Consider the following 14,745-nt stretch of genomic DNA (forward strand, 5'->3'; position numbering starts at 1 on the left):
AACCCTTTTCGATTGACAAGTGCAGGACGTTTGATTAACAATGCTTGATGTAGTCACCCTAATTGTTCACAGTAGATGGCTGCTGTGATAATCTTACCTTGTTCCATGAGTTCATAATGAATAATTCCATGAATATCCCACCAAACGCACAACAGAACCTTTTGAGGATGAAGTCCCCTTTAGATTGGAATTTGATTGGGAGAAAGCCACTGTTTTTTGCATTTAATATTCTTATACAGCACCCATTTTTCATCACCAGTTACTACTCATTCCAAAAAGGGGTCATTTTGTTGTCTGGTCAACAATGAATTGCAAATCGCCCGTCTCTGTGCTTTATTGTTTTCTGATAGTTCATGCGGTACCCATACACCCTATTTAAGAACCTTGCCACTCTTATGTAAGTGCTCTTGGACAGTTGACCATGATGAATTAAGTTTCTCTGCTAATTCTTGTATGGTTTGTTTTGGATCTGATTCAACGAGAGTCTTAAGAGTATCGTCATCTAGAGTAAGAGGTCTTCCAGATCGAGGATGATCAGAGAGATCAAAATTTTTTTCTGCAAATCTCCTAAACCATCGCTGACATTTGTTAACCTTCAATACATCTCCATAAGTTGAGCAAATGATTTTGGAAGCCTCAGTAGCATTCTTTCCTTGGTGAAACAAAAACAGCATACAATGACGTAAATGCTGCTCTTCAACTTTAAAGTCTGCCCTATTAAAAATAATAATCTAAAATTAAAAAAAAAAAAAAAAAAAACAGATTTTTTAAATAGAAAAGTAATGCTAATATTTAAATAAAAATTTAATAATTTATGTGTTATTTAAGAAAAAATGATCGGCTAAAAATGACCTATTAAAAATAATTTATTACTTTCCGGTCCCCCTTATATAACCAAGTGGAAAAACTTCCAATAACAAAGCATTTAGATTCATTTTACTTTTGTGTCCTGTACATATGTATGTTTTCTTGATGGCGACCTCAGTACAGAGGTCGAAACATTGAATATTATTTTCTTAATTGTAAGTAAAGTAATTATTCCAACATGTGTGTTTTTGTGTCCATAAATTCTTCACTATGAATGCTGTGCACTGTGTAACCTTAAAACTTAAAAAAAAAGAATTGTGAAGGTGCAGTTTACAAATATTCCAAAAGTTTGGGCAATAGTTACAAGTTATTCTGACAAAGATAAAGTTAGTTAAGTACTTTGGGATGAAAAGATTACAAGATTTGTATTACACAGATGGAACTGGACTACAAGAAATTGGTGAAACTAAGTGTTTGGGGATGATAGTGGGAATAGTTTAAGGTCACGACATATTCAGGTGGACAAAACAACTCAAATGGTTACTTGGATGTTAAAAAGCATGCTGATACACCCCTCCCTCGATGAGTCTTTGGATTCCCTGGAGGTGTCACATAATAATAATAAGCAGAGACGAGGAAGTGACTATCCCTTTTTATAATGTTCTGATACACATGGACTACTGTGAACAGATTTGGTCACTTAAGATGAAGAAATGGAGGAGAAGAGGATCTAGAGATGAATGAAAATGAATACTGTTCTGTCTTCCCATTTTGGTCATTTCTTGAAATCCACAAAACTTCAATCTGTTCTCTCTGAGGATTCAGTGAAGGTTTGTGGGTCACAAAGTTCAGTGGATAGACAGAAACGATGGAAAACAACATTAATAGGAAATGAAAGGGACATATACATTACTAAAGATGGCATTACAGAATATCAGATACAGAAAAACATTTTCAATACCCCTGGAAATTGCAAAAGGTAAGTCACGAGCAAGACGGTGAGGAGTGGTTTCTTTACATGGAGGACGACTGAACCATGGAATGCACTGCCTGATAGGGTGGTAAGAACATGAACATTGAATGAGTTCAAGGAGTGATATGACAGACTTTGTGTTGTTCAGGATGGACCTCCCACGATGAAGCTTGTGAATCCACTGATATCCCAAATAATGATAACGATAATAATAGGGATCGCCCCAGGAAGTAATGTGTGTTATCAAGGATGTAAGGACCAAATTTTTTATTTTTTTTTACTTAGAATGGACAGTCAACAAGTGCTTTGTCAGTGAATAATGAGTTTAGGAAGAGATGTAATAGGCACTGCATGAATAATGGTTAGTGAAGGCCTCCTATAATGAGTCTTCATACACCATGGATGATTCCCATGTAATAATAATAGTAATAATATGGGAATGCATTTCTCAGAAAAAAAGGTGATGAGTGCTGGTATCACATGATTCTGTTTTAGGACTACTGTTATTGTCATGTCCCCAGAGATTGAGTAAATCTCGATTATGGAGCACATACCACACAGTGATGGACGATAGTCCAAGTCACTAGTCTTGTAGATTGTATCCAACCCTATGCCCATGGGAACCATGGTGCCCGTCGACCAATTTGTGTGTGCCCGCCGCTGTTCAACTGTGTGCCGTATAGTTTGAAATAATCACGCAACAATTCATGGCATGCTATATGACACATGACGAGTATTAAACGCATACAACATAAAGTAGACGCTCATTCGAAGTTGTTCATTCCAGTTTAAGAACTGGAATATCATCATATTCTCCTAATTATGAAGCACTGGCCAATGAAATGGAATGCTAAAGATCACAATAACTTACATACAGGGTGTTCGGGATAAATTTGACAGTTTCGTAAGGAAAAAGAAAATCTTCTTTGTATCTATTAAATTTAATGAATTGACAAAAAAACATTACAGGCAGAGTTAATTACAATACTATCAACAAGATTTACTCAAAATAACCACCATTAGCATCGATCACAGCTTCAATTCTGCTTCGGAACCTCGAACAAGCTGATGCTACAGTCTCCCTGGGAAGGGCCGCAAAAACTGTTTTAATTTTATCCATTAACTGGGCTTTTGTATTACTGGAAGTGCGATTGGTGTCTTTTTCAACTGCGCCCCATACAAAATAATCCATGGGGTTAAGGTCTGGGGAGTTTGGAGGCCAAACATTTGGACTGGTGAAGTCGTAGAAATTTCCAGACAACCATTTTTGACTTTTCCCAGAGGTGTGGCAAGGGGCCGAATCCTGCTGCCATACATACGGCCTACCATTGGCTACCCTTGTTATCCAGGGCTTGACTACAGTTAGCAACTCCACGAACAAAGCCCGAATTCCAATGCCAGGGTTCTTCAACACCTGTTCCTGCAGATTTGCGAGGAATTCTGCTGTACGAACGCAATCAGATCGTCTGCTAGGGATCTTTCTTCTTGCTACATCCTCGTAGTCACCATTGCAAGTCTCTAGTTCATGCCTGATTGTTTTTACTGTATTCAAGGAGCATTGGGCAGCAGTCGTAATATCCTTATTTTGATGGCGGGCACGAATCATCATGATACAAGTTATTCTCTTCCATGATTCAGGTGGGTTCCAGCTATCCATCCTTTCTGACATCTTGTATATGAATGAAGAAGGGTCCAAACTTTTAAATGAAGAGAAGTGTGTGTTAATACATGTAACTTATGGAAAAATATAATTAATTATAAATATGTCAAATTTATCCCGAACACCCTGTATATATATATTTAAATTTTTATATAATGTAAACTTTTAAGTAATAAAACATTTGATTATAATGTAAACTTTGTATGTATTCGTTTAACAAACAAATTCAAAAAATTTGCTTGAAAAAATAGATGGTGCCTGTAGCCCTACCGGTATTTTAGAATGTGCTCTAGGAAACAAAAAGGTTGGGAACCCCTGCTCTAGTCAGTTAATATATTCTGCAGGATTAAAAGCACTTATTTCTAGACAAACCTTTCACATCTATATGAGATTACCATTAATTTATAGGTTAATGATATTAAGAGGTTGGACAGAAAATATATACAGTTATTTGACAATTCAAGACTGGAAACAGCTATAAGATGTGAAGTTAATGTATTGCTTAAGGTAGTGTTTCAACAGGCTGCCTTGCATGGGCAGATAAGTGCACCTCCAGTTCAACATTGCAAAGTGCAAGATTTTACAATTTTGAAGGCAAGGAAAGTGAAATTTAGGAGATATGCTTCACAAATTTGAAGACAACACAATGAATTATGGAAAAGAAGAAAACATGGACATGCTCCACTCTGGTAAATGATTTTCACTCTAGTGAACATTCACCAACCAATATTGTAGGTCTGAATTGGGTTAAAGAACTATCACATTTGGTCTCTACAGCATGGTTTACAGATTATTTAGTTATTATCTTCAATACTTGAATACATAGATAAAACTAAAACAATGGCATTTTGTGGAAAAACTCCAATTAGAAGCAAAATAGTTATTAATAATAAAATAATAGAACAGAGAAATACTTTCAGTTATCTTGGATGTGAAATATTATATGAAGGAGAAAAAGACATAAAATTAAAAACTACAAAATTTTTACAGATTATAAGCCTGATAAATAGAACACTCAACCCAAATATAGTACAAAAAGAAACACGTTTGAAAATGGTGGAGACAGTTGTATAGTAGGTGTCCTCCCGTGATGAGTCTTCGGACTCCTTGGATGTGTCACGATAACAATAATAATAATAAAATATACAATACTTTAGCAGTGCCCACATTATTATATGGCAGTGAAATCTGGGCAATAAACAAAGAATAAAAACAAGTGAAATGAGATTTATGAGAAGAACTGCAAAATACACATTATTAGATCAAAAAAGGAACGAAGACATTTTAAAAGAACTAAAAACAAAATCAATAGAAGAAAAACTAAACAATTATAAACAAAAAATGGATTGAACATGTAAACCGAATGGCCAACACCCGACATCCTAAACAAATACTAAAATATAAGCCAATTGGAAAGAGAAGGCAGGTTAGACCTCAAAAAAAGGATATTGGATGGATAAGGAGACCGGAACAGACCAATATGGTCGATACCCGTAATTAGTGTTATGATGATGATGATGATGATATCTTGAATACTGCTGTAATCTTTGTAATGCACAGCATGTCCTTGTGCAAATAAACTACCAAGCAACTAGATTGTTTATTCACTTGCTAATGGTACTAATGTGTTATAGGTTTGGAACTTTGCTTGGGGGGGGTCTTTTCACAAAACACTTTACAGCTAGCTACATTTCAGCTAATACATACAGATTTGGTCATCTGGTTGTTTTGAGACAATGATATTTGGAAAGAAAAAAGTGAAGGAGACTAAGAGAGTTTAAGGTGGTCTCTGGAATATTGGACAAAAGTGCAGATTAAGGGAATGCTATTTACAGTCTGGACAATAGGAGTTATGATAGGATAGTCATAAGTTGAGAGGTTTGTCTGTGCTGGCATGATAATATAAAAGATATGGCTTATTCATAAAGTGGAAGAATGTAAGATAATGCCTGAAATTTATAAAAAAAGATAAAAAGATGGGTGTTTGGAAGGCATTGCCAGAGTGTGCCACATGCAGAAACAGTAAATGAGTTTTGAAGTGGGCCAGCCTTTACTGCAACTGGACACAAAATGTGATGTGGAGAGAAAAAAAAAAAAAAAAAAAAAAAAGTGGGAATTTAAAATTCATACCATGTATTATGAGTCTTTTGACTCCATGGAGGCCTGAATAATAATAATAAGAAGAAGAAGAAGAAGAAATAACTGAACGATGAAATTTTATATTATACAAAAGATATACAAATAAATATCTAGTTTACAACCAAATTTTATTTAAAATTTTTCTTAGTTTAATCATTTCAGTAGGAACAGGAGTATAGAATAAGAAAATAAAGTAAGAGAGTACTTTATAGAGTGCAACAGCATACATGTGGGCTGAACAGGGAGCTTTGAGTTATGTTATACTTTATTTTTAGACTTGAAATTTTGGAAATTTGTGCAGTGTGGATTAAAACTTAGAATACAGGCTGAGATGTTTGAAAATCACTGTATTAGATAATAATACCCTTCTTGCAGCAAGTCCTTGGAGGTATGGTCAGTTATGTCACACAGTTCATGTTAATTGACAGTTTAGCATACTTCTATAACAAATTGATAACAATACAAAAAAAAAAGTTAATGAGATTCACTGTTTATATTAAATACATCAAATTGCTGATAGGTACCCTCAAGGGGTGTACATTGTGTACAATATACAATAATATTTATCTTAAAATTGTTCTTTAGAAAGTTAATCCTGAAAAACTGGAATACCTCATGCCCAAATATCTTGTACATACCGATTGTCAAGCTGTAATTGCTTCATAAACTTTTCTGCCTCTTCTATAGTACATCCTTTAACTTTCAGATAGCTATCAATAAATGCACTGCGTACATCTTTTACCATGTGTTTTGCATCCCCACACACATAAACCTTTGCCTGTTTACTTTCAATGAGCTCTATAAGCTCAGCACTATAATGTCTGATGTTGTCTTGAACGTATCGAGGAAAAAACTTGACCTTGGGTGGTGAGGAGTCACGGGAAAAACATAACACAAGATGTGTAAGTACTTTTTGTGAGACAAAGTGTTCAAGTTCTTTTTCATACAGAAAATCCTTTTCTTTATACCTGCAGCCAAAAAACAACCACGTGTCACCAATGGTATATCCACCGGTATTCTTCACCTGCTGTTCCCGATGTGATAAAAAGCCCACAAAAGGTGCTACTCCTGTTCCTGGTCCAATCATTATAAGAGGAATAGAGAGATCTTCTGGAAGTCTAAAATGGTTGTTACTTCTTTCATAAATAGTAACCGACTGTCTGGAATTTAATGACAATTCTTTAAAATCTTTAGTTAATAAAGGGAGAGAAGTGTCTTCAGATGAAGTTAACAAAATTGGATCTATTAATTTCTGAAACCACCCTGTACAGACACCTTGACGTGCTTTATACCTTCCGTGCTGTTCTGGAATGTCTATAATACTGAAGGCTATCCTAAATTGACTGGAATGTACAAGAGGTGAGTCAATCACAGAATAAAATCTGGGCTGCAGCTTTGGTAGATGCTGCAACACTACTTCAATTGGAGGACAACAAGTAGGAAATGCATGCAGAATATCAAGTAAATTTATTTGGGCTTGCAGAATATGTGAAGTATATACAGATGCACCCTCTCTACTACTCAACCAACGGAGCTTTTGCTTTTCCAATTCGTTAGTTGTATATTCAGCTAACACACGAAGAAATACCTTTTTAGGAACTGAGCGTATTTCACAGCAAGTTTGAAACAAGGATCTTGTGGTTGCTCGATTTTTGAGATGTGAATAAAGCTTAGAATTGGAATGCAAATCAATAATTTTACAACACAAATCAGCTTTGTTCAAAATTCCCAGTCTCTCCAAAAGAAATTCTATTTCCTCTTCTGTATTGGAAGGGAGAAAACCAAAGGAATCACCTGGTTGATATTCAACACCAGTATCAGAAATATCTACTGTAACTTCAAAAACAGTTTTAACAGCAACTGAGTTAGTCAAATGTCTTGCTGCTACTAATGATGCAGTCACTGCATGTGATGCAGCTGATGGTAAGAAATTAACTTCTGGAAAATTTCGATCAATTTCTTTTTCATAAGAAAAAGTAACTTTAAGAAAGGATTTTGGCAGATTTGGAAGAGTAAGAGAATGTGAATCACTGGGTGATAATAGAAAAAACGGTTCAGATTCCATTTCCAAAAACTCAGAAAAACATTCACTCTGTGTACATAGAGATGAGTCAGAATCAGAATCTTTTGTTATCCTGTTGGTATTTTCATGTGCTAAAATTTTTTGAGCACTGTAAATGCTAAAATGTTTCTCCGGGTCTTTGGATGCTGATGTTTCCTTGTTCAGCTGATGAGCTAAAGCAGCCCACAGACCATCAATCCACTTCTCGATAACATCATCAGAATCAGTTGCATCATCAATATAACTAGTACCATAAAACGGCAACGCACCAAGTTCCCGAAATCTATTGTCCACGCCTTTACCACAACCACAAAAATTGTTGTAATTGGAATCTCCAAGGGCTAACAACGCATAACTCACGCCTTTCAGAAAACTTTTGGAAAGTGTTTTTTTGTGAATCTTATTCCAGAACTTGAATGCTGTATCTGGAGGGTCTCCATCACCAGTTGTAGAAATGACTAATACCACATATTTTTCTTTTTCGATCCAGAATTTCTTGTCAACAGAGCTTAAACAATACAATTCGGCTTCGAATCCGTACTTTCCTGCCGCGTTAAAAATTTCTTCTGAAATAGATTGTGCTTGCCCTTTTTGAGAACCATATAGTAGTAAAAATCTCTTTGGGCTTGGCATCAATTATCACCGCGAGCAAAGTTACTTAATGACTGTTATTTTCTGCTGGCGATTCACGTTCTACATACGAAATTATTAAAAATCTATATATACTCACAATTAATTCCTACAGTGTACTTCGGAGTTTCTCGCAAAAAAACAACACACACAAAAGGTAAATGAATTAAATGTGAGTTTCACCATACACCACAAAACTTATTACATCAGTCCAAACTAATAAAAACTTAAAATGGGCAACGTCAGCAATCAGAGAGGTACAAAATCCTAAAAAGATACCAACACGATTAGCCATATTCACACAACCTTTAGTCAACACGACTTAAAGCACGTGCAACAAACTCATACACACATGCACTGATAAAAATAAACAAATAAAACAGACATAAGCGCCACCACATGTTACTTAACCTCGAAGTAAATTCTATAACGATTGAGCAGCACAGATATAGTGCTTTGGTCGTATAGACCTGAGTTCGATTCCAGTCTATGACGTGAAGAACCTTTATGGGTTTTTCCACCAGGAAACTCGGATTATTCGTCCCTCAGAACAAGCAAACCAGCCCCGTGAACCCACATGAAGTCATAAATAAATATTATTATTATTATTACTATTATTATTTCACACCGCCAGGGATCTTATATATATATATATGATGATTGACGAACAGCCTGTTTTTTCTACCCACTGCAGGGTGAAGGCCTCTGCCTTTGCAGGAGGTTTTGGGTCTACTATTCCCATGGTGAACAAATCCATATTGGGAGAGTGTATCAATACTTGAAAGAATGAATGTATGAAGGTGGAAGACAATCATAAACATCCAAGCCTACATAGGATTCGAACCCGCAGCCTCTCGATTAGAGAGCGGATACCTTAACCTAAGTGATAGCTGGCCAATGTCTATCACTAACTATAGGCAGCCACCGATGAAGAGGCTGGCAAACAAGTGCTGCCATCTCTTGGTGCCTAACCCTCACAGGCAGGGCCGGATTAAGACCCATAGAGGCCCTTAGCACTTAAAAGATTTTGGTGCCCCATATATATGTAATTCAAAATATAAGCAATAATAAACCATAAAATAAATTTTTATTTTTTTTAAATGAAACAAAACTTATAGTAAGATGGAAAATATTGTTTATTTTTGTATACTTCGACTTTATTTAGATTTCAAAAATTTTCTCCTACTTTTTTAATTGCAAAGTCTTTGATCAGATCCTCAAAATTAATCTTACGTAACACATCTGCTTCTATACTTAGTAGATAAAGCATTCAACCTGCCTTGTTGCATAGTTGTTCTAATGGGATTTTTAATATACTTCAACTGATAAAATGAACACTCAGCTTAACAATTTGTGACCATTAATGTTAAAAATATACGAAAGGCAATGTCTACATTTGGAAAGGCACACTCAACATTGTCTTCTAGAATTATTTTATAAAGTTCAGCATTACTAAATCTTGTTTTTACATTTTTTGTTGCACTGAACTTATGGCGCACATATGAGTGAAACTGCTGAAGCTCAGCTGAGAAATTATTGTTCGAGTCCTCTGGGTAAGCATCAATCAGCTTTTCACAACACTGAGAATACCTTTCAATTTCAGTAGATGATGTCACCGAAGTAGCATTATGTGGCACATCACTTAGAAAAGAAAATCTCTCTGACATTTCTTTGTATATCTCTCATTCTCATTTTCTTCTCATCCCAGTTTCAAGTTTGTCAAAAATTGTGTAAAAGGTGGTGATACGAAATTTATATCTGGCATTGAGATATACTTCCGGAGCATCTCCGTCATTGGGTGCCTTCTTTCTGATACGTTTGCGAGTTTGAACTGCCTTGTAATCAACATCTGGTAGCACTTTCTTTGTAGCTGCTTCATATCTTTCAAATTCATTTTGTGAAGTGCACAATTGGTCAGCTAATGATCCATACAGATCTGCACATGTTTTTAAGTTGACATCCTCATTCTGTAGAACTTGCTTACTCTATGTAAATTTTGTAAAATCTTATCCCAAAAATTCAACATAAAAACGAATTCTAGCTCTTGCATCTTATTTGCAATATTATCAGCTTCTCTTCTAGTGTCTCCCTTTTGTGACTGGTCTTCAGCTATACAGTCTAACGCTTCTAAAATTTGAAGGAAAGATTTCAAAATTGCTGCTGTTGCCATAGCATATACCTCCCATCTGATATCAGAGAGGGATTTTAAGACAGTTTCATTTCCAATACAACCTTTAAGAAATGTACACCGGCTGGTTGAGGCTGAAAAAAAGGTATAGAGCAAAACTGTAGAGAAGAAATTAACCGCATGTTGACAGCAGTCAACAGCATTTCGACCTACCGAATTTAGTGAATAAGCTGCACATGGCACATATATAGCAAACTCGTTTGTTTCTAAAATTTTTTGCTGCGTCTCCTTATAACGCCCAGACATGTTAGCAGCATTGTCATAAGAGTAACCCCTATATTTTGAAAAGTTTAGCTGACAAACTTTAGGTAAGTACTGCAACACCTGATTTGCCATTTCCTCACCGGTATAGTTTTTCATTTCCAGAAAGGTTAAAAAGCGTTCAATAGGCTGTCCATCTTTTAAGTACCTAAGTACAACACTTAAATGGTCGATATGTGACAGATCTGGTGTTGAATCAACTGACAAACTAAAATAACCAGAAGATTATTATATTTACGGCTATTTTGCCTGTTTCTGTTAAGGAGTGTCCCTGTTTAAATGTCATTGGCTTTTTACTCTCGGATTGTTAGGGCATTGTAGATGTATATTTACCAATAAATATATGTAGCATAAAGGAAGAGAAATTTACACATACCTTTTTCTGGGTGTTGTGGCTTTTCTTCTTTCTGCTATGTGCAAACAACTGTGTGTGTGGAGGGGTTTTGGCAATGTGGGAGAATTAAAATTAAAATATTAAAATATAAATTAAACAATTTTTATTTTAATTCTCCCACATTGCGAAAACTCCTCACACACACACACACACACACACACACACACACACACACACACACACACACACACACACACACACACACACACACACACACACACACACACACACACACACACACACACACACACACACACACACACACACACACACACACACACACACACACACACACACACACACACACACACAGTTGTTTGCACATCGCAGTAAGAAGAAAAGCCACAACACCCAGAAAAAGAAGGTATGTGTAAATTTCTCTTCCTTTATGCTACATATATTTATTGGTAAATGTACATCTGCAATGTACATTTACCAATAAATCCGAGAGTAAAAAGCCAATGACATTTAAACAGGGGCACTCCTAAACAGAAACAGGCAAAATAGCCGTAAATATAATAGTTTGTTAAGAGGAGTAACATGGGAGTTTTCCCAGAAATAATATCCATAACCAGAAGATTTTACTTCATCAACAATAAGCACGTGGACCTTTTGAGCCATCAATTGAATGAGTTCCTCACAGGTGGCTTTGGACAGATAAGAAGGATTTCCGTTGCCACAATTTCCATATTTCGCAATGTGACCTGCTAAAAATGGATCAAACTGACTTATGAGCTCAAGCAGCCCTAAAATATTCCCATTTTGCAATGATCCAAATCTTTCTTCTGTTCCTCGAAAAGCCAAGCCGGGTTCAGCTCACGTACGAATAACAGCTATGATACGCCTCAGGACATGTTCCCAGTAATCATACTCTTCCTGAATTTGTTTTTCCAACTGTTATCCCAACCCTACACCTTGTCTGCAAGTTAAGTATGTTAGCATAGAGTCTCGGTGAGTAGTCCTTTTTTCATGTTGATCAATTACAATAGTATTTCGACAGTCACTGAACTTCTCTTGTAACAAAATGTGAGAAATTTTTAGGAGCAAACAGTTTACAAACAACACAATAAACTGATCCCGTTGATGGTGAATACAATAACCACTCTCTTGTACTCCTCACCATTGGCTTTTGTCCCAACAAAAAGTTTCTGCGAAGAGCATCTTACTGGTTTGCCACTAGTGAAATGTCGGTAAGACTTGTCAAATGGCCCATTGTGGTGTTGACAGTCAATGGGTCCACAAGCAGTCCAATAAGCCATGTCATTAGCAAAGAAATCAAGCCAAAACCATGGATCTTTTGCTATATTTACTTCATCTTTTGCAGACTGAATCATATCGCCACCATCACCATAGCCCATTAAACTTTCATTGTCAGCAATTATTTCAACCTCAGAATGTTTTGCAAAGCAAATTGCATCAACATTTGCAGTAGAGATATCACGAGAATTTACAGACGAAGTGAGGTCAGTAGTGAGACATGTGCTAGATGAACCTACTTGTGACACCTTGATGATTCCAACATCGTCATATTTTGATTTTGAAGTGATCAAAGTCGTATTTGTGTCCACTTCTGATGGTGGAGCTTGGCTCTGATCAGGAATTGGTATATATTGTTGTGAAACCTGTGTGAAGAAATCAGTCAGCATTGCAGTCTTGGAATCTAATTCCAAAGTCTCCTCTTGTTTCTTTTTTGATAGATTTTCGCATTTGTTTACCACATATACAGACCCTGTGTAGCTCAGTAGAAGTAGCGTTTCCACTCTACGGCGCTTGACCGCACGAAGAAAGGATTTGGTGGTTCAAATCTAGTCGCCGATTAGAGGAAATTTTTCTAAGCCTTTTTTCGACCAGTTCCCCAGTTAGTCGATCACTGGCACGGGTTAGCGGGTGTGTTCTCCTGGAAACTCGGGTTTTTCGTTCCATAAACTCAAGAAAATCGACCGTCGAACACACATTATTTTCAGACATTAAAAATATTGTGTTAGGGTTAGGGACCACGCCTTCTTCATTGCATACCGATGAATCAGTGATGGCCTTGGTCCAGCTATCTCTCTGATTGGCTACCAGTGGAGATTGAACTGCCAACACTCAGTCTCCAAAAGTTAGATAGGGTAAACGGCCCCGCCTACTCCCTATACGGGAACAAATAGGCCTTAGGTGATTTTTTTATTTTTTTAATATATATGATATCCATTCTATATATATAAAAAGATAAGCCAAAATTTGAAACGTTTTTATGTCACGTTTTTTGTCTCTGCATTGTTTTGATGACTCATGTCGCGAGTCATCAGAATTGAAGGAGAACCGGCTTACCAGTCGGGAACTCGGGGGGGAGGGGGTTGAGCGCCGTAGGCGCCAGGGAGGGACGGATCCCCCTAGTATATATATATATATATATATATATATATATACTATATATATATATGTGTGTGTGTGTGTGTGTGTGCAGAAAGTATTTTACCATGGGTATAATAAATGTTAAAGATACCAAGCTATTTTCATAGCTTGTTATCATAGATCAGAGCTTATTCTACTTTTACCATGAGTTGCATTGACTTGCACTACTTTGAGGGTCAGCTAGACTTCCATTACGTGCAGGCGCAAACTTGACATGTTCGTCTGTTTGCTTACTTGGGAAATGGAGTTAAACCAGGTTTAAAATAGCTTGGTATCTTTAACATTTATTATAACCAAGGTAAAATATTTTCTACATTTATATCTCATCCAGAGATTTTTATTTAATAAGATTTAACCAACGTATGGTAACTTGTTCTGGTAAAATACTTATAAGCTCTGTATTACTAAAATCTTCGCATTTCTAGCCTGGCTCCCACTGATGAGACCTCAATAGGGGTCGAAATCGGTTAGGGCCATTATGAGTTCGCTCTCTTAAGGTTTTTGCCTTAAGGGAGTAATTTGAGTCTCCGAGGTAAGTGTTTTCCAGCACGACCCGGTGAGGGCTTTGTCGGTGAATGCTTTTCTTCGGAATACGACCGGTTTTGCTCGGTGGTGGTAGTGGGTGGAAGGACATCACTGAGTGGAGCCAACTCTGAGATGGACGGTCTTTCGCCCACAATTGAGTGGCCTAGGGATCGACCGAATTTTTAGAGACGGCTTTACTTATTCATAAGGTCGAAACCGGTCTGGGTTGTGGCCCCTTGCCTTTAATACATAGCGTCATACATCTCCTCAAGGAGATGGGCTGTGCATTAAGGGTAAATATTAAAAATAGTGATCAGAGCTTATTCTACTTTTACCATGAGTTGCCTTGACTTGCACTACTTTGAGGGTCAGCTAGACTTCCATTACGTGCAGGCACAAACTTGATTGTTCGTCTGTTTGCTTACTTGGGAAATGGAATAAAACCAGGTTTAAAATAGATAGCTTGGTATCTTTAACATTTATTATACCCAAGGTAAAATACTTTCTACATTTATAACTCATCCAGAGATTTTTATTTATTAAGGTTAAAACACCTTATGGCAAATTGTGGTAAAATACTTATAAGCTCTGTATTACTAAAATCTTCGTATTTCTAGCCTGGCTCTAACTGAAGTTCGAAACCAGTCGGGGGTGGGGCTATTATGAGTTCGCTTTCTTAAGCTCTTTGCCTTAAGGGAGCAATTTGAGT

General features: G+C 36.6%; 1 protein-coding gene across 1 annotated transcript; it reads right to left on the reverse strand.

Annotated features, from left to right (window-relative positions):
• Positions 1-6,047: 6,047 nt before the first annotated feature.
• Positions 6,048-8,582, reverse strand: LOC150107870 (methionine synthase reductase-like). Its single transcript, XM_090415400.1, has one exon. It carries the CDS (start codon positions 8,272-8,274, stop codon positions 6,193-6,195), a length of 2,082 nt encoding a protein of 693 aa, XP_090271526.1. The 5' UTR covers positions 8,275-8,582; the 3' UTR covers positions 6,048-6,192.
• Between the last annotated feature and the right edge of the window lie 6,163 nt (positions 8,583-14,745).

The sequence above is a fragment of the Typopeltis vanoorti genome, chromosome 3 (genome assembly GCF_054136105.1).
Source record: "Typopeltis vanoorti isolate ZY-2024b chromosome 3, IOZ_Tvanoo_1.0, whole genome shotgun sequence".
Classification (NCBI taxonomy): Eukaryota; Metazoa; Arthropoda; class Arachnida; order Uropygi; family Thelyphonidae; genus Typopeltis; species Typopeltis vanoorti.